The 23,564-nt window shown below is 45.0% G+C and overlaps 1 protein-coding gene and 1 pseudogene across 1 annotated transcript; one reads left to right on the plus strand and one right to left on the minus strand.

Moving 5' to 3' along the window:
* Window positions 1-808: 808 nt before the first annotated feature.
* LOC116644333 (polyadenylate-binding protein 1-like) lies at window positions 809-2,716 on the minus strand. The gene is given in 2 exon segments (XM_032423870.1): window positions 809-2,464; window positions 2,466-2,716. Coding segments are annotated over 2 exon segments (1,893 nt in total). The 5' UTR covers window positions 2,703-2,716.
* Window positions 2,717-19,967: 17,251 nt separating this feature from the next.
* Window positions 19,968-20,863, plus strand: LOC116644213 (annotated as a pseudogene).
* Window positions 20,864-23,564: the final 2,701 nt, after the last annotated feature.

Consider the following 23,564-nt stretch of genomic DNA (forward strand, 5'->3'; position numbering starts at 1 on the left):
GCTTCATTAAAGCCTGCAAAAATAGAAGGTCATAGGGCAAGATGGAGGTCACAGTCTTTTGTAACTTAATCATCCCATCACTTTTCACCTATTTGTTAGAAGCAAGTCACCAGATCCAGAGCACACAATAGTATAAACAGCAGGAGGGGAGGAGCTTTGGGAACCATCTTAAAGGCTGCCTGTAACAATTATCTTCAACCCTGTCCAGGGAAGATGACCATTTCCCCTAACTTAAGCAAAAATTATCTCTAGAAAATTAGGTTTAGAGTTCTACAAAGTTCTTGATATTCTCAAAACCACTACTAGGCATGTAGTGAACATTTCATGGGTTTTTTTGTTTTGTTTTGTTTTTTTGTTTTTCACTGTTTAAGGAATTTTTATTAAAGCAAGAATTTTATAATCCAAATTACGTTTCCTTGCTCAGTTATCAATTCTGTTATTTAAAACATAAGTGACATTTTGAGCTATTCCACAGTAAAGAATTACAAAATTAAAGAAAGGAATACTTTAAATTTTTGTACTTCGCTGAAAATTCTTTTTCCCAGGGTCTATAAAACATTAATTTGTTTTTATATTTTACTATTTTTTTGTGGGGTTTTTTGTTGTTTTTAAATCAATAAGTAATCTAGGACTAGCATTATGTTTGCTAGACCTGGCATTTGCTCAGTACATAAGGTTCAAAGTTTCCTTTCTTTTTTTTATTTATTTTATATTTTGCAATTTTTTTTCCATAATGTTTAAGTTTTTCGATGTTTAGATATTTTTCTTCGGTGAAGCACGAGTTTCTTTTCGGGGTCCCTGATCAATTTTAAACAGTTGGAATACCAGTGGCACTGTTAGCTGCTTTCTGGGCAGCCTCTTTAGCTCGGTGGGCTTGTAGTACAGCTACAGCTTCATCAACTTGAGAACGGAGAGACTCTGGGGACTCAAGTATATGAAGAAGTTCTGAATTATCAATCTCCAACAACATGCCAGTGATTTTACCAGCAAGAGTAGGGTGCATGGCTTGAATTAGAGGAAAGAGCCGTTCACCCAACATTTGCTTTTGCTCTTGAGGAGGGGCAGATGCCAACGTGAAAGCAGTCAAAGGCTCCTGACCTTGTACATGAACAGCAGGCTGCTGCACGGTAACTCGTGGCTGTGCATTAAGATCCTGTTGAGGATTGCGAACTCCCGCAGCGTACTTATACTGTGGAACGGTGCGGAGAGCAGGTGCCGCCGCAGGACGTGGCCCCATCGTCTGTGTTGATGTGTTAGCAACACGCTGTGTCGACATGACTCGTGGAACCTGTGAAGAAGCTGGTCTCATGGTACTAAATGGTGGTCTAGGAGCGGCTGGGCGGATAGCACCGGGCATATTTTGGAATGGGTGAGGTCTGGCACCCTGAGCAGTCCAGTGAGGACTTGGTCTTAGTTGAGCAATTTGGCTAGGAGGATAGCATGCAGCACGGTTCTGAGTCTGTCGGATAGCTGCCATGAAGTAATCTGAAGGTGCTGGCTGGTAGGGGTTGATTACAGGACTGGGCACAGCTCTTACACTTGCCATTCTCTGCATATACTGGTTAGTGAGGTGAGCCTGGGGCTCTTCTTTGCGCTGAGCTAAAGCTACATACAATGGCGTGGTGGCCACAATTCTACCATTCATTTCTGTAACTGCTTTTGTGGCTTCTTCTGGGGAGGAGAAACATACAAAACCAAACCCTTTGCTGCAACCACCCTCCATCATAACCTTGGCACCAGTGATTGTACCAAAAGGAGAAAACTCTTTCTGGAGACATTCATCATCAATACCATCATCAAGATTTTTCACATAAAGGTTAACACCCTGGTATCTGGTGATCCTATCTTGCTTCATCTGTTCAAATTTGCGCTTAAGTTCCGTCTGCCGTTCCACTTTTTTCTGAGCTCGACCAACGTAAATTTGTTTTCCATTGAGCTCCTTTCCATTCATCTCATCCACAGCTTTCTGGGCATCTTCATGCCTTTCGAAGCTTACAAATCCAAAACCTTTGGATTTTCCACTTTCATCAGTCATTACTTTCATACTTAAGGCAGGTCCAAACTTGCCAAAGAGATCCTTAAGGCGCTCATCATCCGTATCTTCTCCAAAATTCTTGATGTAAACATTGGTGAACTCTTTTGCCCTAGCTCCGAGTTCTGCTTCTCGTTCTTTAGGAGACTTAAATCGTCCAACAAATACTTTGCGATCATTTAGAAGCATCCCATTCATCTTTTCAATAGCTCTTTCAGCTGCTTCCTGTGTCTCAAAATGTACAAATCCATAACCTTTGGAACCATTTTCATCACAAACCACCTTACATGAAAGGATGTTACCAAAAGCAGAAAATGTACCATACTGTGCTTTATTATCAATGGATTTGCCCAAATTTTTAATGAATATGTTGCCCACTCCACTTTTGCGAAGTGATGGATCACGCTGAGACCACACGATGCGTACTGGCTTTGCCCTTTATAACATCAAAATTCATGGTGGCCAAAGCGCGCTCCGCGTCCGCCGGCCGCTGGAAGTTCACATGCGCGTAGCCCAAGGAGCGGCGGCTGATCATGTCCCTGCAGACCCGGAGGGAGAGGATGGGCCCGGCCGGGCTGCACTTCTCGTAGAGCATCGCCTCGGTCACGTCGGGGTGTAGGTCCCCCACGTAGAGCGAGGCCATGGGGTAGCTGGGGGCGCTGGGGTTCATCTCGGCACGGCTGCCCGCAGGGCGGAGGAGAGCGAGTGCTGGGCCGGGGGCCGGGGGCCGGAGCCGGGGGAGGGGAGCGGGGGCAAGCGCAGAGGGACAAAAATCACCCGGAATCGAGAACTACCCAACGGCCGCAGAACGGGGTCGATGGGCTGCCGCCAGCTGCTGCCTGTTGGCTGCCGGCTGGGAAGCGAGGGTGGCGCTGTCGGGTCAGGGCCGCGGGAAGGCCTCGGTCTCTTGGTTCCTCCTTGGAGCTGCTGCGGGGCCGCGGGCGGGTCGGTCTCGGCTGCTTCATCGGGTTATTTTATAAAAGAGGAAGAAAAAAAAAAAAAAGTCTCCGGCGGGGGAGACGCGGATTTTTTGTAAATTTTTTTGGGTTTTTTAAAAGATTTTTTTTTTTTTAGATTTCTTTAATAATAAATGTGTGTTCCGAGGCCGGAGCACACACTCCACACTCTGAGCACTAACCGCCGGGGAGAAGGGGCATTTCATGGGGTTTTGAATGAGTGAGTGAGAGAGAACGAATGAACTAACAAACTATCCTACTGTGGGTGGGTGTTATTTGGTGGCATATTCAGCTTGGGAGAACTCATAAAAACCGCGGCTTAATATTATGAAGCCATTGTTTAAAACGCATCCAGGATATCTATATTTACTCATTTGGAAAGTTGTCAACAATATATTATCAAGTGAAAAGAGCAGATTCTAGAACATGAACCTGTTCTGAACAAAAATTCAGGTACATTTAATTCCAAGACGTTATCAACTTTTCAAGTATCCAGGAACAAAATCCAGGACAAGCTCATGATGCAATAAAAATTGGAAATTCAGAGCTATTTATTTATTTGTGAAATTTGGAGATTTTTATTTTATTTTATTATTATTTTTTTAAGTAGGCTCCACACCCAACGTGGGGCTTGAACTCATGACCCTGAGATCAAGAGTTGCATCCTCCACCAACTGAGTGAGCCAGGCACCTCAAATTTGGAGAATTTTAAAGAAAATTAAAGGAGAGGAGTCTCCCAGAATACGTTGGACACCCCAAAGAGAATCAATATTGATGGCTCTGTCACTTCTATGCAGAAGGGACTTCATCAATTTTCTACTGCTGTGTCACACATTATCTCAAAACCTAGTGACTTAGAACGATGGCAACCATTTTATTATTATTCTCTCTCTCGTTTCCCATTGACTGGCCTCAGCCAGGCAGTTCTCAATGGCATCTTTCATGTAGTTGTAATCAAACCATGGCTGGGGCCTGAGTCTTTCTCATGGCTGGGACCTCAGCTAGGGCTCACCTGTACGTGGCCTCCCCGTGTTGTCTGGGTTTCTTCCCAGCATGGCAGCCTGGATTTCATGAATTAATGTCCCAAGAGGAGAGAGGCAGGCAGATGCTGATCTGCATTTATGACCCAGCCTCAGAAGTCAGGGCACAGCACTTCTGTATTCTGCTGGTTCGAAACAAATTACTAGGGACAGCCCATATTCAAGGAAGGGGAATTAGACACCACCCCTGATGGAGAGAATCTCCAAGAATTTGTGGGCATATTTTATTTTATTTTATTTTTAAAAAGATTTTGTTTATTTATTTGACAGAGAGAGACGCAGTGAGAGAGGGAACACAAGCAGGGGGAGTGGGAGAGGGAGAAGCAGGCTCCCTGCTGAGCAGGGAGCCCGATGTGGGGCTCAAACCCAGGACCTTGGGATCATGACCTGAGCTGAAGGCAGACGCTTAACGACTGAGCCACCCAGGCGCCCCAGTGGGCATATTTTAAAAACCGCCACAGGAGTCATGAAGGAGACTGCTCTGGGCTCTGCAAGCAAAGGCTTCCCCGGGCAAATGCCATGACTGCTGAATAAGGAGCAGGGCACACGTCAACTTCGGGAGGGACAGAAGTGGGAATGGGCCCCGGACATGCAGTGGTCTAGGGCACGGAGCAGAAGAGTCCGTTCCCTATGCCCAGTGCTGGACCCATTCCTGGCTGTCCAATGTGCCCACTGCTCAAGTCTGGCCCTTCCTGAGCAGTGCAGTCTGACCTGGCAAAAGATGCAGACAGACCTGTTTCCCAGCCCAGTATGCTGCCTACTGCCTCTCAAATTTGGATGAATTACCCCAGTCTCGTTAGGGATTATATTAGCCAGGGTCCTGGCAGAAAACAGATGACACACTCAATGGGGGTAATTTGAGGAGAGTTTAATACGAAGACTATTTACAAAGGTGTGAATAAGGTGTAGAGTAACCCTGGGGGGTTGTGCAGTAATCCAAGACTGGGGACGAGGGACTAGGAACAATTGAGCTGTCTGTCACCTCCCCGGGGCCGAAGGACAAAACCTGGAGACAGGCTGTGTGGAGGGCTACCCTACAGGTGCCCGAACCGTGGGTGGCAGGACAAAGCCAGCCAGTGGGGGCTCTGCGGTGGGAACTGGGGAACAAACATCTCAAGTGCTCTCTCTTCCGAGTGCCGCCTCCTGCCAGAGCTTCCCACTGGTCAAACCCAAGGGGAAGCCAGAGCAGGAGTGAGCTGGCTAATTCTGTCTCGACAGCTCAGCCCCTGGGGGCTCGCGGTGGTGGGAGAGGGGTGGAAGGCTGATCTGGAGGGGCAAACAGAAGACGCCAGGCATAGAGATCAAATGGGAAAATGAATGAAGACTGCCTGGCCCAGAGAAATCGCTCGGTAGGGCTGAGTTCCAACGCTCTGTTCAAAAGATGTAGAAAAGGTGGTGCTTCCAACTCACGGAGCTTTACTTGGCATAAAAATGCACATGAGTGCGTCCTAACACAAAACATTTAAATGAATGCTCGTCGTTTCCCCCGGGAAGGAGGGAGGCACGCGCAGCCTGCTCGGGAGGCATAGCGCAGCCTCTAGCGGCATCTAGTGGTGGTTTAATGCGTGGACAAAATGTGGGGCTTCGGGGCGGCCCCAGCGCGCCAACTGTTACGAACCTCAGTAATGGTTCCCATCCAAACTGCTCGAATCACCTAGGCCTCCTGGAATCTGGCCATCACAGTTTTAACCACATCTTTCTTGGAACCCATCTAAAGATATAACCAGGCAAAAAGCGCCGGCAGAAGATTCAGAATAAATTTCGTAATCATAGTGAGATGTGCGGCCTGACAAAAACGAAAACGGATGGAGAAGAGGTATCTCCACTCCCATGGTCATTGCACAGGAGCCGAGCTACAGCAACAAACTAAGCGTCCCTGAACGGAAGAATGGTTAAAGGAGATGTGCTGTATCATACGGCGGCATATTTTTCTGACATGAGAAAGAAGGAAACCCTGCCATTTGTGACAATATAGATGGACCTCGGTGACAGTATGCCAAATGAAATAAGTCAGAGAGAGACAAATATTGTATATATCTCTTATGTGTGGAAGCTAAAAAAACAAAAAATGGGCGCCTGGGTGGCTCAGTCGTTAAGCGTCTGCCTTCGGCTCAGGTCATGGTCCCAGGGTCCTGGGATCGAGCCCCGCATTGGGCTCCCTGCTCCGCGGGAAGCCTGCTTCTCCCTCTCTCAATCCCCCTGCTTGTGTTCCCTCTTTCGCTGTGTCTCTCTCTGTCAAATAAATAAAAATCTTAAAAAAAAAAAAAAAGTAGGTTCTATGCCCAATGTGGGGCTTGAACTCAAGATCCTGAGATCAAGAGTCACACACTCTATTGACTGAGACAGCCAGGCACCCTGTGTCCTTCCTCCCCCCTTTTTAATTAAAAATACAATATAAGGACATGAATGATGTTTTTTAAAAAGAAAATCACCTCTAATCCTACACCTTAACACAGTACCTTTTTTTATAATGCGTTTTCTGGTCTTTGTTTGTGTAACTTCATATTATCGTATAGCTATAGACCACTTTCTTCCCTTAAGTGTTTTTCAGTGGTTCAGTGGTTCAACAAAGACTTCGTGATTATCATTCTTTAACTACTGCATAATAACCATCGAGAGGGTGTGCTGAAATTTACTTGGCATTCCTCTATTGTACATTTATGTCATTCTAGATTGTTTTTGCTTTTGCTTTTATAAGAAAATGTTGTCATGGGCATTTTTATACATCAGAGTTGGTCCTATTTGAGGCTTAGTTTCCCAAAGTTCCTGAAGCAAGATTCCAGGGAGTGGGCCTGAAGAGGAGAAACACGGCATCAACACCAAAGACTGCGTATCTAAGCTAAGTCCTGGAATGTTTGGGAAACGTTCTGCTTTGTTAAAACAAATGTGCTTGGGCCTCAGAAAGACCAGGATGTGGAGTAAAAAGCTCAAGTCAGTCAGGCTTGGATATACGTCCCTTGCTTAGTGAAGTTATGCATTAAAAAGTAATTATACCACAATAAGATACCACTTCATACTCTTTTGGATGACTATTATTTAAAAAATGAAAATGTTGGGGCACCTGGGTGGGTCAGATGGTTAAGCGTCTGCCTTCAGCTCAAGTCATGATCCCAGGGTCCTGGGATCGAGCCCCGCATCAGGCTCCCTGCTCGGTGGGGAGCCTGCTTTTCCCTCTCCCACTCCCCCTGCTTGTGTTTCTACTCTTGCTATCTCTCTTTCTCTGTCAAATAAATAAATAAAATCTTAAAAAAAAAAAAAAGAAAATGTTGGTGGGGATGTGGAAAACTTGGAACCTTTGTACATTGCTGGTAGGGAAACAAAAAGATGCAATTGCTGTGGAAAACGGTATGGTGGTTCCTCAAAACATTAAATATAGAATTACCATCTGATCCAGCAATCCCACTTCTGGGCATGTACCCAAAAGAACAGAAAGCAGGAACTCGAACAGATATCCTACACCAAAATTCATAGCAGCATTTTCACAACAGCCAAAAGGTAGACCCCACCCAAGTGTCTATCAACAGATGAATGGATAAACAAGTTGTGATACACTTTTACCATGAAATATTATTCAGCCTTAAAAAGGAGATTCTGATACACACTACAACATGGATGAACCTTGAAAACATTACGCTGAGTGAAATAAGCCAGATTAAAAAAGCCCCACATAAATATTGTATGATTCCACTTATGTGAGGTATGTAGAACAGGCAAAATTACAGAGACAGAAAATAGAATGGAGTGCCAGGGTTGGAGGGAGGGAAGAACATGAAGGTATTGTGCAATGGATGTGGGGTTTCTGTTTGGAATGATGAAGAAGTTCTGGACACGGATAGTGGTGATGGTTGAGCAACATTGTGAATGTACTTAACACCACCGAAATATACACTTAACAATGGTTAAAATGATAAAGATTTGTATGATGTATATTTTACAATACAAAAGATATATAGATCCAAATGAAAGAAAAAAGTAGTTATAAATCCCTTTTTTTAAATAAATCCCTTCATTGAAGTTTTATTGAGGTTTTCAGAGGAGTGAAATTAGATGTACATTTTTAATTCATTTCTGTATCTGCTCAGTGAACACGTGTTAAATGAATAAATGAATCAGATCTAATAGAAGTCGTTCTGGATACGTACAGAGGAGCAAGCACACATACCTTCACCCGCACAGTCCTTTGTCCATCTGTCTTTTATTTTATTTTTTATTTTTACTTTTTAAAGATTTATTCACTTGACAGAGAGAGACACAGTGAGAGAGGGAACACAAGCAGGGGGAGTGGGAGAGGGAGAAGCAGGCTTCCCACTGAGCAGGGAGTCCGATGCAGGACTCGATTCCAGGACCTTGGGATCATGACCCGAGCTGAAGGCAGACGCTTAACCGACTGAGCCACCCAGGCACCCCTGTCCGTCTTTTAAATTCAGAAGCGCCATATGAATTCATAATCATTTTTATTATTTTTTAAAGATTTTATTTATTTGACAGAGAGAGACAGCGAGAGAGGGAACACACGCAGGGGGAGTGGGAGAGGGAGAAGCAAGCTTCTTGCTGAGCAGGGAGCCTGATGCGGGGCCCGATCCCAGGACCCTGGGATCACGACCCGAGCCGAAGGCAGACACCCAACCAACTGAGCCACCCAGGCGCCCCCATGATCATTATTTTTTAAAAAAGTCATACAATTCGGGGCCCCCGGGTGGCTCAGTCAGTTAAGCATCTGCCTTCGGCTCAGGTCATGATCTCAGGGTCCTGGGATTGAGCCCTGCGTTGGGCTCCCTGTTCAGTGGGGAGTCTGCTTCTCCCTCTCCCTCTGCCCCTCCCCACAGCTTGTGATCTCTCTCTCTCTCTCAAATAAATAAATGAAAAATTTTAAAAAATTATCCAATTTCAGACTGTAACTATGTGGCAGAAAGTTCAGTCTCACAGATTCTCCATCCTACCTCACTCTCAGGTTTTTACCTCTTATCGCTAATTGGCTAAACCCATCACCTGTGTGTAGCTGTCACCCTTTCCCAGCAGGCTTTAGATCCATCTCGACCCAGGACCCAGGACCAGCAGCCTCTTCTCAGGAGAGCCTCTTGTGTTCTCACGTCTGACTTCCACCCCTACCACTGCCCTGTAACACTCACACACACACAGTTTTAAGATTGATGGCACTGCTTTACCCTCTTCCCCTCTTCCCTATTTGCTTTCCGCCAGAGGTAAAGGCCTGGAGACCCTGGGTAGGTTGTTGGTTCCCGTATTTCCTCTGACTTCCAGCTTGAGAACCCCTCATGCAATCCAGAGTCAGGTTCTGCAAGCAACAGAAGGCAATTCTGACAGATGTAAGGAAAACAGAATGCACAGAATGAATCGAGGGAGACTTGGAGATGCAGGCCTGGAAAATAGTCACAAATAGGCCACTGCAGCACCGATGTGGTCAGTCAGCATGGGGAGTGGGATACCGCTCCTGGGCCTCCTGTTAGCCCTGGACTCTATTAACATCGGTTCCTGGACACCTTGGCTGCCCCAGGACGTGGATGGTGCCCTCGATACTGCTGATGACCTAGAAAGGATTCTTCGACCATTAGCTCCCACTTCGGGTTCTGGGGAGGACGCAGCTGATTAGCTACTGATCTGTGTCAGACAGTCTGAGTCTATGCCCTATGTGCAGAGAAAGCTGGAAAAGGGAGTATCTGGCCATTATGGCTTCCATAGTGGAAAATGATCATCTCTGCCTTCCACCAAGAGTCATAGACAAGTTCATATGCTTGGCAGCCTTAAAAGAAAGTCAAAGCTCCCTTTTACCCATCTTCACCTAGATTTCTCCCAGCCTCTGTGTTACTGGGCTAGTCACTGCCCAGACATTACATTTCTTTGCAGTGCACCACAGGGTTCCTGAAGATTTAAAGAAACAAAAAAATTTTTTAAAGATTTTATTTATTTGACAGAGAGAGACACAGCAAGAGAGGGAACACAAACAGGGGAAGTGGGAGAGGGAGAAGCAGGCTTCCCGCAGAGCAGGGAGCCCGACGTGGGGCTCGATCCCAAGACCCTGGGATCATGACCTGAGCCGAAGGCAGACGCTTAAGGACTGAGCCACCCAGGTGCCCCTTAAAGAAAAATTGTCTTAAAAAATCAACTGAAAAATGACTTCTGGCATTGGCAATGAGTGACGCTTGCTTGGATGGAGATGATTCTGTGTGTGTGCGCGCGTGTGTGTGTGTGTGTATGTAAAATAATTTTATTGCATCCTTACTAGATTTGATGATACCATTGTTGTTCGGTTTTTTGTAATTTATTTTTTCATAAAGGTAATACCTCCCTCAAATACCAAAACAGTATTAAAAGGTTCATGCTTAGAAGTCTTGTTTGTACTTATGCCCCCATCCAGCCCATTACTTCCCCAACAGCCTTTTTCTTTTTTTTAAGATTTTTAATTTATTTATTAGAGAGAGAGAGAGCATGAGCAGGGGGAGGGGCAGAGGGAGAAGGAGAAGCAGGCTTCCCGCTGAGCATGGAGTCTGATGTGGGGCTTGATCCCAGGATCCTGAGATCATGACCTGAGCCGAAGGCAGACAACCGACTGAGCCACTCAGATGCCCCCTCCCCACCTGCCTTCTATAGAGAACCACTTTTATTCATTTGTTGCGAATACTCCCAGTGTTTATTTATGCAAATAAAAGTAAATATGGTATGGAATATACAGAATGGTGAGTATAGTTAATAATACTGTGTTGCATATTGGGAAGTTATTAAGAGTGTAGATCTTAGAAGTTCCCATCATGGGGCACCTGGGTGGTACAGTCAGTTGAGTCTCCAACTCTTGGTTTCTGCTTGGGTGGTGATTTCAGGGTCCTGGCATCCAGCCCTGCCTCTGGCTCTGTGCTCAGTGCAGAGTCTGCTTGAGTTTCTCTCTCCCTCTCTCTCTGCCCCTCCCCCTGGCGTCCCCCCATGCAAGCGCACTCTCTCTCTCAAATAAGTAAATAAATCTTAAAAAAAAAAGTTCCCATCACAAGACAAATAGTTTTGTAACTACGTGTGGTGATGGATGTTAACTAGACTTACTGTGGTGATCATTTTGCAATATGTACAAATATTGAATCATTATTTTGTACACCTGAAACTAATATAGTATATAGAGGGAGAGGGACAAGCAGACTCCCCGCTGAGCGTGGAGCCCTCCTCTGGGCTCAATCCCAGGACCCGAGATCATGACCTGAGCCAAAGGCAGATGCTCAGCCAACTGAGCCACCCAGGAGCCCCTCCCCCTTTTTCTTACAAAAACAGGTAGCCCGTGGGGCGCCTGGGTGGCTCAGTCGTTAAGCGTCTGCCTTCAGCTCAGGTCATGATCCCAGGGTCCTGGGATGGAGCCCTGCATCGGGCTCCCTGCTCAGCGGGAAGCCTGCTTCTCCCTCTCCCACTCCCCCTGCTTGTGTTCCCTCTCTCGCTGTGTATCTCTCTGTCAAATAAATAAATAAAATCTTAAAATAACAACAACAACAAAACCAGGTAGCCCATAATTTACACTGTTCTGTTTCTGCCTTTTCTTTTTCATTTTATTTTTAAAAATTGAGATATAATTGAGATAATTGACATATAATTAGTTTCAGGTGTACAACATAGTGAGTTGATATTTGTATGTATTGTGATCACAGTAAGTCCAGTTAACATCTGTCACCACACAGAGTTACAATTTTTTTTAAAAAAGATTTTATTTATTTATTCATGAGAGAGAGAGAGAGAGAGGCAGAGGGAGAAGCTCTGCAGGGTGCCCAACTCGGGGCTCCATCCCAGGACACTGGGATCATGACCTGAGCCGAAGGCAAATGCTTAACTGACTGAGCCACCCAGGCATCCCTGATTCTTTATACTTTAAAAAAGTGATAGATTAGGAGCAAATGGACAAAGGCACAGGGGAGGGTGGGACTGGAAGGGCTATGTCACTCTTAATCCCCATTAGCTCTCCTCAGGAGTCCTCTCTTCCCCTCATCATTATTCAAATAATTACATAAAATTTATGTTGTTTGCAGTGAAATGTGTATACAGATCATCTTTGGAAAACTGCAATTTAACTGAACTGTAATACACCATTTAAATGAAAAGGATGTGTGTGCTATGCACTTTGCTATGCAAAGCCCCTTGTGCCTCTTCTGGAATCTCCACTGGGTGGAGGGGAATAATCTCTCTAAAAGGTGACCTGGGTTCCCCAGTTGGGCTGGGCAAGTCTGGCTCTGGGGCTCCACCAGGGTGGGGAGTGTGAGGAGGAGCCCCTTTCTTGACAAACCTTTGGGTGCCTCCAAGGGCCTTATCACCTCTTACCAGCTTCATTTGTAACTGACAAAAGGAGGTGGGGAGTATCTGCTTGAAATGATACTATGGGCCCTGGCCTGCAGCCCTGAGCACCCTTGCCCGGCCCCTGATTCCATAGGGGGATAAGAGGTACAACGGGTGCCCCCTTCTGGTGATGGGTGTGTGTGGACCAGAGTCAGGCAAAGTCCCTGCCAACCACCCAGGGTGGGTTTGAAGCCTTTAGTCTCAAACTTGCCAGTCCAGCGCTGCTTGTGTTTTGTTTTAGGAAGCTCATTTCAGTTCAGCTGTTTCGATGTGGATTTCAACACCATGATAAGTTAATTCCTGAATAGGAAATTTGAAAACAGTCTTTGTTCCATCTTTAAAAGTTTAACGAAAACGTATCTACCAGATATTAAATTGTTTCCCTGCTGCAAAGTTCTGCTTATTAAATTTTACAGACTTTGTGGAGATGAATTGTTCTCCAAGGACAAATAGATACAACCTGGCTTTCTATTGGGCCCTGCCCAGGCCTGAAGGGAGCCAAGGGAGTCCTCCTCCCCAGTGGCCCCACCTGCAAAAAGAAGACCAGGTTAGCAGGAAACAACATGGGTAGTTCTTGATGCTGTTTGGCTCACTTTCCCCCACCCTGTGGCTTCTGACTAAACTTTTTCATTTTTCAACATATTTGTGCACATGAAAGACCCCCTTTTACACATGCGGTCACCGAGCCCTGAGAGCTGCAATGTCTGACCCTGGATCCCGCCGCAAGTTGCGACCAGCGCTGGGATTGGAGGCTGAGCCCAGAAAAGCACAGCAAGAGGGCAGGATGCCAGTAGTCTTCTGCTCCTGCCAGGAACTTCCAGCATTTTCTAGTCGTGCGAGCGCCAGGGGCCTCACCACATCCCTGAACTAAGTGCTTCATGGAGACAAAGAGCACCCGAGCCTGTTGGCGCTGAAGCCCTGCGCACACACACCCATCCTTCCTCAGCTGTGGCAGGCACCCCCAGCCCCAACTCCCCACCTGCCATCCCTTGCTGGGACTCCGTGAGCCCCTCCCCCGCTTTCCCACGTCTCTGTGCTGTGCCCTGGGAATCAGCACCGTCACGGCCAGCCTGTCTGGAATGGCTAATCCTGCTTCAAGGCTCAAATGGCTCCTCCTTCCCTGAGCCCCACAGCAGGAATGGGTTGTTGGAGCAATTAATTCGTTATGCATGTGTCTATCTGTCCCCACCATGGGTTCCTCGGAGGCAGGAACCATTTCTTGTACTTTTTTGTAACCCCAGTGCCCAGCGCATTAGGGCCGGCATGGTGCTCCCACTCCTTTTTGTGGTCAGTCTCCCCGTGGGCGCTGTTCCCTCTCTGAGGAGTCACAGTGCCACCCAGCGGCAGGCCGGATGTACTGAGGCTGCTCGCCGAGGGCCCTCCCGCCCCACCCCCTGCTGGTGAGGGTCCTTACTGCAGGAGTTGAAGGTGACCAAAGGTGACGGATGGATCCCCTTCTGGCAGAGCCTTCCTGTACTCCACAGCTAAGGTCAAAATGCGGGTATGGGGGTGGGACGGCAGAGAAGCAGGCCCGTCGCCTTTGGGATCCTTGGGCACAGGGACTTGGCTCCATGCTGCTGTATCTGCTGCAGGTGCATATGGTTCTTCTCCCTGTCCTGCTGGCCCTTCTCCCTTCCCAGGCTACTAAAATCTACTTCCGAGGCTCAGCTCAGCCACCACCTTCTTTCCTCCCCCCTCACATACACGCCCCCACAAATCTCTAGCTTATGCAGCCCAGATTCAGATCCCAGCTTTGCACATTATCTGTTTTGAGACTACAGGCAAGTCACTTAACTTCACTGACCTCAGTTTATCTATAAAATGGGAATAATAAAACTACCTGCTGCATTGGGTTGGGAGGGATAAATGAATCCAGATAGGTAAAGTACATGCAAGTGTAGCGCCTGTTTGGTTTGTCCTTTTGTTCCTCAGTCAGATACACCACTTGGGGGCAAGCACTGTGTCTGCTCCATTTTATCCTCACGGTGCTGGTGTATGGCAGGAACTCAAAAGGTGCTACACCCGCCAAATGCATGGGGACTGTCAGCCTTTGATTTGGGTCTTAGTGAGCAGCAGGTGGCTGGGGAAGTCCCTTATCTTGGTCCTGGCTGTGGTACTTGCTCAGTGTGTGGCCTTGGACGTGTCACACCGTCTCTGGGCCTTGAGTAAGTGGAGGGGGTTAGGTCATACTGTTACAAGTCCATTCTGACCCTCCTGGGGGCCCAGGCCTTCTGATCTCAGAAGAGGATGCTGTTTTCCCTCCGTGAACTGCCCCTACCCTCAAGCCTTTTTTTTTTTTTTTTTTTTCTGGATTGGCAAGACTTTTAGTTACAGGATAAGTCTTCCTCCTGATCAGGGAAACAGATAAGAGCTGTATTCCAGAGAAGAAGGAGTAATTTTGGCTTTGAGAGAGGGAGGAGTAGCTCTGTGACAAAGGGAAGGGACATTCTTCTTCCCCAGGAAAGTTCTATCTATTATAGGGTGAAGCCAGGAGCAGAGGCACCTTAGGTCTGGCTTCAGATGGAGGGAAAAACGGGTGACCAGTACAGCTGGGTCTAGGAGAGAATGGGGCTACACTGGTGTAGGCAACCTCTGAGCCTGGGTATGGAGAGGAACTGATAAGAAACACTATAGCAAACATGACAGATGCCAATCCTGCAGGCAAGGAGGCAAGTCATCTTTGATGAAAGGTACCAAGATTTAGGGGGCAATAGGGGCTCTGAACAGCTGAAAAATTATATTAAACAAACCTATGATTCGTAATACAACCTACAGAAAGTAAAAGTCTAAATACATGTGAATTTTCTAATTCTGAATAGATTCTAATCTGTTTTTATTTTTTATTTTTTGAAGATTTTATTTATTTATTTGACACAGAGAGAGAGATAGGGAGAGCAGGAACACAAGCAGGGGGAGTGGGAGAGGGAGAAGCAGGCTCCTGGCCGAGCAGGGAGCCGGATGCGGGACTCGATCCCAGGACCCGGGGATCCTGACCTGAACCAAAGGCAGACACTTAACGACTGAGCCACCCAGGCGCCCCCATCTAATCTGTTTTTAGACCCATATCTTGAATTCTTAATTTGTGTCATTATATTTTTTGGCTTCTGAATCTTCAATTTCTAGTTGTTGTTTTTTAATATTTTATTTTATTTTTTAAAGATTTTATTTATTTATTTGAGAGAGAGAGAACATGAGCAGTGGGGAAGGAGAGGAGGACTCGCCGCTGAGCAGGGGACATGAGGCTTGATCTCAGGACCCTGAGATCATGACCTGAGCCAACGGCAGACACTTAACAGACTGAGTCACCTAGGCAGCCCAAGACTTTAGTTTTAAGTAATCTCTCCACCCAACATGGGACTTGTATTCACAACCTTGAGATCAAGAGTCTCATGCTCTACTGACTGAGCCAGCCAGGTGCCCCAATTTCTGTTTTGTTTAGTTTCCAATTTTGTATCAAAAATTCAATTTGTAGGGGCGCCTGGGTGGCTCAGTCGTTAAGCGTCTGCCTTCGGCTCAGGTCATGATCCCAGGGTCCTGGGATCGAGCCCTGCATTGGGCTCCCTTCTCCTCAGGAAGCCTGCTTCTCCCTCTCCCCCTCCCTCTGCTTGTGTTCCCTCTCTCGCTGTGTCTCTCTCTGTCAAATAAATAAATAAAATCTTAAAAAAAAATCAATTTGTATCCTAATGACCATACTAAGATAGTTTTTTTCTCCTTTATGTCTAATGACTCCACTGTCTGGACCATTTGTTGAAAGTGTATTGTCTATTGTTTATGCTGGCTCTTGTTCTTATTCAGTTTCCTTCTATGTCTGATTATCTTTGATTGTGTGCTGAAAATTGTACTTGAAAAATTAACTGGAGTAATGTTTAAGACTAGGATAATATCATCTTCTTACAGAAAGGGTTTTCATTGACTTTTGCAAATGTGTAGGGGCATGAGGAAACCAGAAGCACCTTAAGCATTTTCAGTGCTTGAAATTTTTCTGAATCACCCAGAGTAATTGAAACTGAACTGAAGTACAGGAGAAAGCTAGTTTATTTTCAGTTTACTCTTACTTCCACGGTGCAGCCATTCAGGATTACAGTCCTGAGCATGGAGTGGTTTTTTAGAGTTGACCCTGCCTTGAAAAGCCCGAGATTCCAACTTACATGACCTTAGCTCCCTCAGCTTTTTAGCCACCTCTTCTGATTGCAAAAGTGGCCCCCAAACTGAGCTCTCCTCTCTGGATTTTCACCTTTTCTGAGCAATTGTCTCTTGCCAATAATTGGCAAGGTAATCCCTTGCTACTTGTTAGCTTTTTTCTGTTTTTAGGAAAAACCTTTTTATATTTCATATGAATTATTTTAGTTGTCTTCAGTAGGAGGTTACTTCTGAATTATTTAGTTTACTATTTCTGAAAGTGAGAGTTCTTTACTTGGTTTAAAATTGTGTAATAGCTTGGTATCTCTTTAGAGGATTGAGGAATGCAAGAAGACTAATAGCACAGATGATCTGCAGTCATATAGTAGATACCAAAATACAATGATTTTTTGAAATTTTATTTTAATTTCAGTGTAATTAACATATAGTGTAATATTAGTTTCAGGTGGACAATATGGTGCTTCAGCAATTCTAGGTGCGCCTGGGTGGCTCAGTCGGTTAAGCGTCTGCCTTTGGCTCAGGTCATGATCCCAGGGTCCTGGGATCGAGCCCTGTGTCAGGTTCCCTGCTCATCAGGGAGTCTGCTTCTCCCTCTGCCCCTCCCCTTGCTCGTGCTCTCTCTCTCTCTCTCACTCTCACTCTCTATCTCTTGCTCTCTCTCTGTCTGAAATAAATAAGTAAAATCTTTTAAAAAAAACTTATATAAAAAAACAATTCTATACATTACTCAGTACTCATCATCATAAGTCCTCTTAATTCCCTTCACCTATTTCCCCATTTCCCCCCACCCACCTTCCCTCTGGTAACCATCAGTTTGTTCTCTATAGTTAAGAGTCTGTTTTTTTTTGGTTTGTCTCTTCTTTTCTTTGTCAAAATAAAATGATTTTGAGTATTTTTCTTATAATTCAGTACTGTGGCTGGCACTGAAAATTACATATAACCATTTGCTCAATTTTATTTTATTTTATTTTTTAAAGATTTTTTATTTATTTGACAGAGAGAGACACAGTGAGAGAGGGAACACAAGCAGGGGGAATGGGAGAGGGAGAAGCAGGTTTCCCACAGAGCAGGGAGCTCAATGGGGGGCTTGATCCCAGGACTCTGGGATCATGACCTGAGCCGAAGACAGACACTTAACGACTGAACCACCCAGGCGCCCCCATTCGTTCAATTTTAATTGTGGCTGTTTGAAATTATTCATTTATGAGGAAATTTATAATAGAATTATTGATAATTAATAGAGAACTAGTTAAATTATGCTGCTTCCATAGGATAGGATATTGTGCAACCATTAATAATGTAGGATAATACCTAATGGCATCGATGCCTAGTCACATCATACGAGAAGTGAAACTAGTCGATCACAACATGATCCCTTTTTATATATTTACATATACTAGAAATAGCACTGAAAATATGTTCACTAAAATGCTAACCGTGGTTATGTTGGGGTGGGGAGATGACTAGTAATTTTACCCACTGGTTTTTGCTTTTTTATATTTTTGTAATTTCCTAAAATGAACATTTATTATTTTTGTAACAAAGTTGAATTATAAAATAAAATACTATAAATAAAATCAGATGTTTTTATCATGTTGCATTGAAATGTTTATCTACACAAATAACACACAATTCAGATTTAAGAAGTCTTTGTGAATATCTAGTACATGTCAGCTTCTTTCACACATATATTTTCACTAATGCTTATAAGTATCCAGGAGTCAATCACAAATGAAGTAAAGGTAGGGGTGAAGCAGTCTGAGCTCTGTTCAAAAAGAAATCAAGTGAAGAGATTGACTGATGCAACATAAATGGTATGATTTTCATAGTCAGCAATGTCTCCAATGTGCTAAAGACCAAGTAACGGACACTGTAGCCTACCCCAGTAGAAGAGATGTTGAATTATAAAAATTATGTAAATACTGCAAAAATGGAAAATATGGGAATAGAAAAATAACAGCAATATTCTATACTCTACTGCAGCAACAGTTAACATATTAGAATATGCAGGCAATTGGATTATTGATTCCAACCACCTGTTCTCTTCCCTGTAAGAGGATTATATGTGTAATCTGCAGTGCCTTCCCGAAGGTAGCATGTACTTCCCTAACCCATTGTCAGTATGACTGCTTTGGACAGTGGAACGTGAGCAGGAGTAATATATACCACAGACAAGCAGAAACTTTAAGAGCCATTAGAAGACTTGGCTCTGTCTCTTGCTTGCTTCCCTTGGCCATAAAAATGGCATATCCTAAACAGGGGCTGATCCTTCAGGTTGGCTCTGGAATGAGAAGATACATGAAGCAGAGCCATCATAGATACCAACATGCAATGTGAATGAGAAATGCGTATTATTGTAAGTCACTGGGATTAGGGTGGGGGGGGTGTTTATTACCACACCAAAGGTAACTAATACATTATTTCCTCAAAAATACAATAGCAACTCTCTTAACTGAACTGTATTTTTTAAAAGATTTTTAATTTATTTAATTATTTTATTTTATTTGAGAGAGAGAGGGAGCAAGCACAGGAGGGAGGGGCATAGGGAGAGGAAGAGAGAGAATCTTAAGCAGGCTCCATGCCCAGCATGGAGCTTGATGCGGGGCTTGATCTCATGACCCTAAGATCATGACCTGAGTTGAAATCAAGAGTTAGATGCTTAACCGACTGAGCCACCCAGGCATCCCAGGATTTCTTTTTCTTTTTTTTGTTAAAGATTTTATTTATTTATTTGACAGAGATAGAGCACAAGCAGGGGGAGCAGCAGAAGGAGAGGGAGAAGCAGGTTCCCCGTTGAGCAGGGAGCCCAATACAGGACTCAATCCCAGGACCCTGGGATCATGACTTGAGTCGAAGGCAGACACTTAACCAACTGAGCCACCCAGGTGCCCTGGATTTCTTATTTTTAATTAATCTCTACACCCCCTGTGAGGCTTGAACTTACAACCCCGAAATCAAGAGTCACATGCTCCACTGACTGAGCCAGCCAGGTGCCCCTTAACTGAACTGAACTTAACTGACATTCTAGATTGATGTGTGTTCTCTTTTCCTTCTTTAAAACATATTCTTACACACACACACACACACACACACACACACACACACACACATTGACAATGCCCATGGCCCATACTGAATATCCAAGGTTGGTAGGCCACTTTCCAGCATGAGTGCTCAAATTTGTCTCATTAACCAACCAAGTGATCCAAATCAAGATAGATGAGAAGGCTTTCATATGAACTAGTTTGAGGTTCTGAAGTGATTGGCTGTGACTCAGCATCACCTAGCTGTCAGGAGAGAGAGCCAAAGACCAAATTCCAACTTTACCATGTGGTAAGTATGTGACCTTGGTCGAATTACTAACACAGACACCAGTATCGAGAGTTCCTCATTTTCAAAGACTCTTTCAGAGAAGAGTAAATAGTAATCTAGTCCTGAGCCACCGCTCCGAGGGTCATTAGCACCAAGATGTCCCCCAGGACAATGTCTTCCATTAAGATTGAGTGTGTTCTGCTAAAGGGTTGTCAGGGCGGCGTGTCTCCGGTAAGGGAGGAGGCATCCAACTCTCTGCTCTTCGTAGATATTCCTGCAAAAAAAGGTTTGCCAGTGGTATTTGCTCAGCATGTGAGGGCAGCAAATGACCGTGAATGCCCCCGCCAGCTCCGTGGCCCTTCGCCAGTCAGGAGGCTATGTTGCCCCCATTGGAACACAGCTCTGTGCTTTGAATTGGAAGATCAGTCAGCAGTCGTCCTGGCCACAGTAGAGAAAGACAAGAAAAACAATCCGTTCAATGATGGGCATGTGGATCCCGCTGAGAGATACTTGACTGGCAATATGGCTGAGGAGACAGTGCCGGCCGTTCTGGAGCCGCACCAGGGGTCCCTGTGCTCCCTCTTTCCTGACCACTGTGTGGAAAAGTACTTTGCCCGGGTGGACATCTCCAGTGGTTTGGATTGGCCCCTGGACCGCAACATCTATGACATGGACAGCCTGTCCTGCTCCATGGGCGCCTTTGACTAGGACCTGCAGACAGGAAAGATCTCCTACCACAGAAGTGTTCACAAGCTGGAGAAAGGAGAACGAACCCCAGAGGGAATGTGCATTGATGCTGAGGGGGAGCTCTGGGTGGCCTGCTGCAGGGGAGGAAGAGTGGTTCGTTTAGATCCTGAGACGGGGAAGGACTCCAAACCATGAAGTTACCTGTTGATAAAACAACTTCATTTTGCTTCAGAGGGAAGGACTACTCTGAAATGTCCGTGACCTCTGCCCAGGATGGAAGGGACCCCACGGGTCTTCTGCTGCAGGCTGAAGCTAGTGGAATTTTCAAGATACCTGGCCTGGGGGTCAAAGGAATTCCTCCCTGTCCCTATGCAAGATGAGTGGCAGGCCTTCTTTCTACTGGAGGAACTTTTTTTTTTTTTAAAGATTTTATTTATTTATATGAGAGAGAGAGCACACAAGCAGAGGGAGTGGCAGAGAGAGAGGGAGAAGTAGACTCCCTGCTGCGCAGGGACCCCCCCAATGTAGGGCTCAGTCCCAGGACCCCGAGATCATGACCTGAGCTGAAGGCAAATGCCTAACTGACTGAGCCACCCAGGCACCCCTAGAGGAACTTTTGAAGACGTGTAGAAAATTCTTGAGCTAAAATTTCAGCCTAGTTACAAAAAAAAATATTATTAGCAGCGTTCAATTTTTATTTAAAATTTTTTAAAAGATTTTATTTATTTGTCAGAGAGAGAGATACAGAGCACAAGCAGGGGGAGCAGCAGGCAGAGGGAGAAGCAAACTCCTCACTGAGCAAGGAGCCCGATTTGGGACTCAATCCCAGGACCCCAGGACCATGACCTGAGCCGAAGCCAGACTCTCAACTGACTGAGCCACCCAGGCATCCCTATTTACAATTTTTAAATGGTAGAGCATTTTAGTAAGGGGTGACAGATGGTTTTGATAACACACGACAACACCTTCTGCCAAGGTATTATAGAAATGTAAAGATGTGGTCAGCTGTCAACCAGCCTCTTGATTCTTTGCAATTGCTAGAAGGGGAGGGCAAGGGACCATATTCGTTCTGCATTCCATACTTATTATACATACCTAAAGCTTCAAAAAACTAATAAATAATGGCCTAGTTAACAAAAATAATAGTCTAGTCCTTAAAAGCCTCTCATATTATAGGATATTCTCTAAATTGTCTCAGTTTGAAAAACAAACTTTTGAAAACATTTTATTTTTTAAAATGGAGGATGTCATACTTAAGAATAGAGAGATTCGTATAATCATCCCTCAAGTACTCATCACACAGCTTGACCAATTATTAATTGTGGCCAATCTTGTTTCCTCTTTACTCTCCCCCCCAACACACACACACACACATACACGCACACACACACACACACACTCTCTCTCTCTCAGACTTCCTCTCTGTTTCCTCCTCAACCTCTGCTGCTGGATTATTTTAAATTAAGTTCTAGACATTATGTATCTAGAAGAAAAGGACTCTTTTTTTTAAAAAGATTTTATTTATTTATTTGACAGAGAGAGACACAGCGAGAGAGGGAACACAAGCAGGGGGAGTGGGAGAGGGAGAAGCAGGCTTCCCGCCGAGCAGGGAGCCCGATATGGGGCTCGATCCCAGGACCCTGAGATCATGACCTGAGCCAAAGGCAGACGCCCAACGACTGAGCCACCCAGGCTCCCTGAAAAGGACTCTTTTTTTAAAAAAAAAAGTTTTTACTTATTTAAGTAATCTCTACACTCCATGTGGGGCTTGATCTCACCACCCTGAGATCAAGAGTCACATGCTCTTCTGACTGAGCCAGCCAGGCACCCCAGAAGAAGACTCTTTTAACACAAACACCATACCATCATCTCATCTTTGAAAAAACAATAATTTGCGGGGCGCCTGGGTGGCTCAGTCAGTTAAGCTACTGCCTTGGGCTCAGGTCATGATCCTGGAGTCCCAGGATCGAGTCCTGCATTGGGCTCCCTGCTCAGCCTGCTTCTCCCTCTGACCCTCCCTCCTGTGTGCTCTCTCTCTCGCTCTCTCTCTCTCATTCTCTCACTCTCAAATAAATAAATGAAATCTTAAAAAAAAAGAAAAAGAAAAAACAATCATTTGCTTAAAACATCCAATATCCAGTCGAGGATCAAATTTCCCTGATAGCCCCCAAATGTTTTAGTTACACACTACATTCTGTGACATGACTCTTACATTTCTCTTAATCTATCAAAGTTCCCCTCTTTTTTTTAACCTAAGCAACCAGTATGGATCCTTTGTCCATTACCTAATCAGTTGTGACTGTGTCACAAGTCCCAGGGTCATTTGCTTTTCCCACCCTTTAGTAGACAGTGCTTTGGGCTGTTACAGCAACTTCACACCTCCACAGAGCGGCCAAGTGGATCCCCATTTCCACCCACGATAAGTGCACCCCATGCAAACCAATTGCCTTGAGATCTTCTTGATGGCAAGTAGGGAATTGGAATTCTCGAGACTTTCTGGTTTTGTTGTTCTCAAAAAATGAGTTTTTCAAGAAACCTGTTGGATGACTCACCAAGAGGCTCTAGGGGACATCAAAACACTGAAAGTCATTTCACAACATGTGGAATGGATAGAAGAGACATTTATAGATTGAGATTTTACTTTATAAAATATGCATGTAAAAATATTAATAGTTAAGTTAATAAACTAGGCGTAACTATTTCTTCTACATCTCAAAGGTTTTACATATTCCCGATAAGCAAAAGTTGGAAAAATTGAGATATTTTGGTAAGGAGTTGCCACGCATTGGGTTATATAAGGTGCTTTTTCAGTTACAAAAGAAGACTCGTTTCCTCAGAAGACTCTGACTCCCCTTGTCCTTCCACATTTTATTTTTTTTTTTTTTTTACTTTGTGAAGTCACTCCTCTTTCCATTGCTCTTGATTAGGTTTCCCACTTCGACCACACGGAGAACTTTCTGGATATGCTCTGGATTTGGTCCTTGGTTACTGACCATCCTCAGGTACCCCTGGCTGTGCCCCGTTTTACCTGAGGTTCTGCTGGCTTCTTGCTGGTACACTTCCCCTAGTTTTATACACACT

This window comes from Phoca vitulina, unplaced genomic scaffold (genome assembly GCF_004348235.1).
Source record: "Phoca vitulina isolate PV1807 unplaced genomic scaffold, GSC_HSeal_1.0 scaffold29, whole genome shotgun sequence".
In the NCBI taxonomy this organism is placed as follows: domain Eukaryota; kingdom Metazoa; phylum Chordata; class Mammalia; order Carnivora; family Phocidae; genus Phoca; species Phoca vitulina.